At 57.2% G+C, this 769-nt stretch overlaps 1 protein-coding gene across 1 annotated transcript in view; it reads right to left on the bottom strand.

Annotated features, from left to right (window-relative positions):
- The window catches only part of LOC104469556 (hemicentin-2-like), a gene marked incomplete at both ends in the record, with an annotated part of 24,177 nt that extends 24,110 nt beyond the window's left edge, over window positions 1-67 (bottom strand). The window contains 1 exon segment of the mRNA XM_010084109.1: window positions 3-67. Coding sequence (XP_010082411.1) covers window positions 3-67 — 65 coding nt within the window.
- Window positions 68-769: the final 702 nt, after the last annotated feature.

The raw sequence follows: 769 nt of genomic DNA, 5'->3' as shown, positions 1-769 counted from the left end.
CGGGGTGCGAGACCTCCACGGCCAGCCTGATGGCTCCCACGCTCATCTCCGGGCAGTCCCCCCCGCCCTGCGGCACACAGCGAGGGACGTGGCACAGGCACCGAGCCACCCAGAGCTCAGCGCTTCCTGGCCAGGCTCCCGGCAGGATCCCACCCCCATGGGGCGAATCGCACCCAGTCGCTGGGGTCAGCCCAAGAGCAGCACAATGGGGCTGCAGGGACACACAGGATCACCAGGACCCATCCCTGTCTCACTGCTAATGACAATTGAATCACTCATTTGGGGCTCCAGAGTCACAAAAGCCGCTGGTTTCCCACTAACGCCTTTAGTGGGCACATCTGTGCCATCCCCCCATGGCAGCAGAACCCACCACCCCAGGCAAGCGCAGAGGCACCATGAGGACCAGCTCCCGCTTCCCCAGGGCTTTGCATCTCCAAGGGCTGTGAAACGATTTGCAGCCGCAGCTTTACACCTCCCACCAAAACACAGCTGCATCCGCAGGGATTTAGCAATGCGGGGGGGGAAGAGCAGGAGGGGGATGGATAAAGCATTAATAAACTCTCAGAAGGCTGGCAGAATGCAGCTGAAATAATTTTTTTTTTAAATTAAAAATTCAAACAATTTTCAAACAGCACATCTAGAAGAGGAGATTTTTGGATCCATGGAGAGAGAGTTTGTACAAACTCTCCCAGGGAAGGCACTCCCACTTTGGGACAAGAGCTGTGAACCGAGGGGGCTCTGCTCCACTGCAGGAGCCTGGGGCACAGTG

The sequence above is a fragment of the Pterocles gutturalis genome, unplaced genomic scaffold (assembly GCF_000699245.1).
Source record: "Pterocles gutturalis isolate BGI_N339 unplaced genomic scaffold, ASM69924v1 scaffold27045, whole genome shotgun sequence".
NCBI lineage: Eukaryota > Metazoa > Chordata > Aves > Pterocliformes > Pteroclidae > Pterocles > Pterocles gutturalis.
This window is presented reverse-complemented; position numbering and strand designations above follow the sequence as displayed.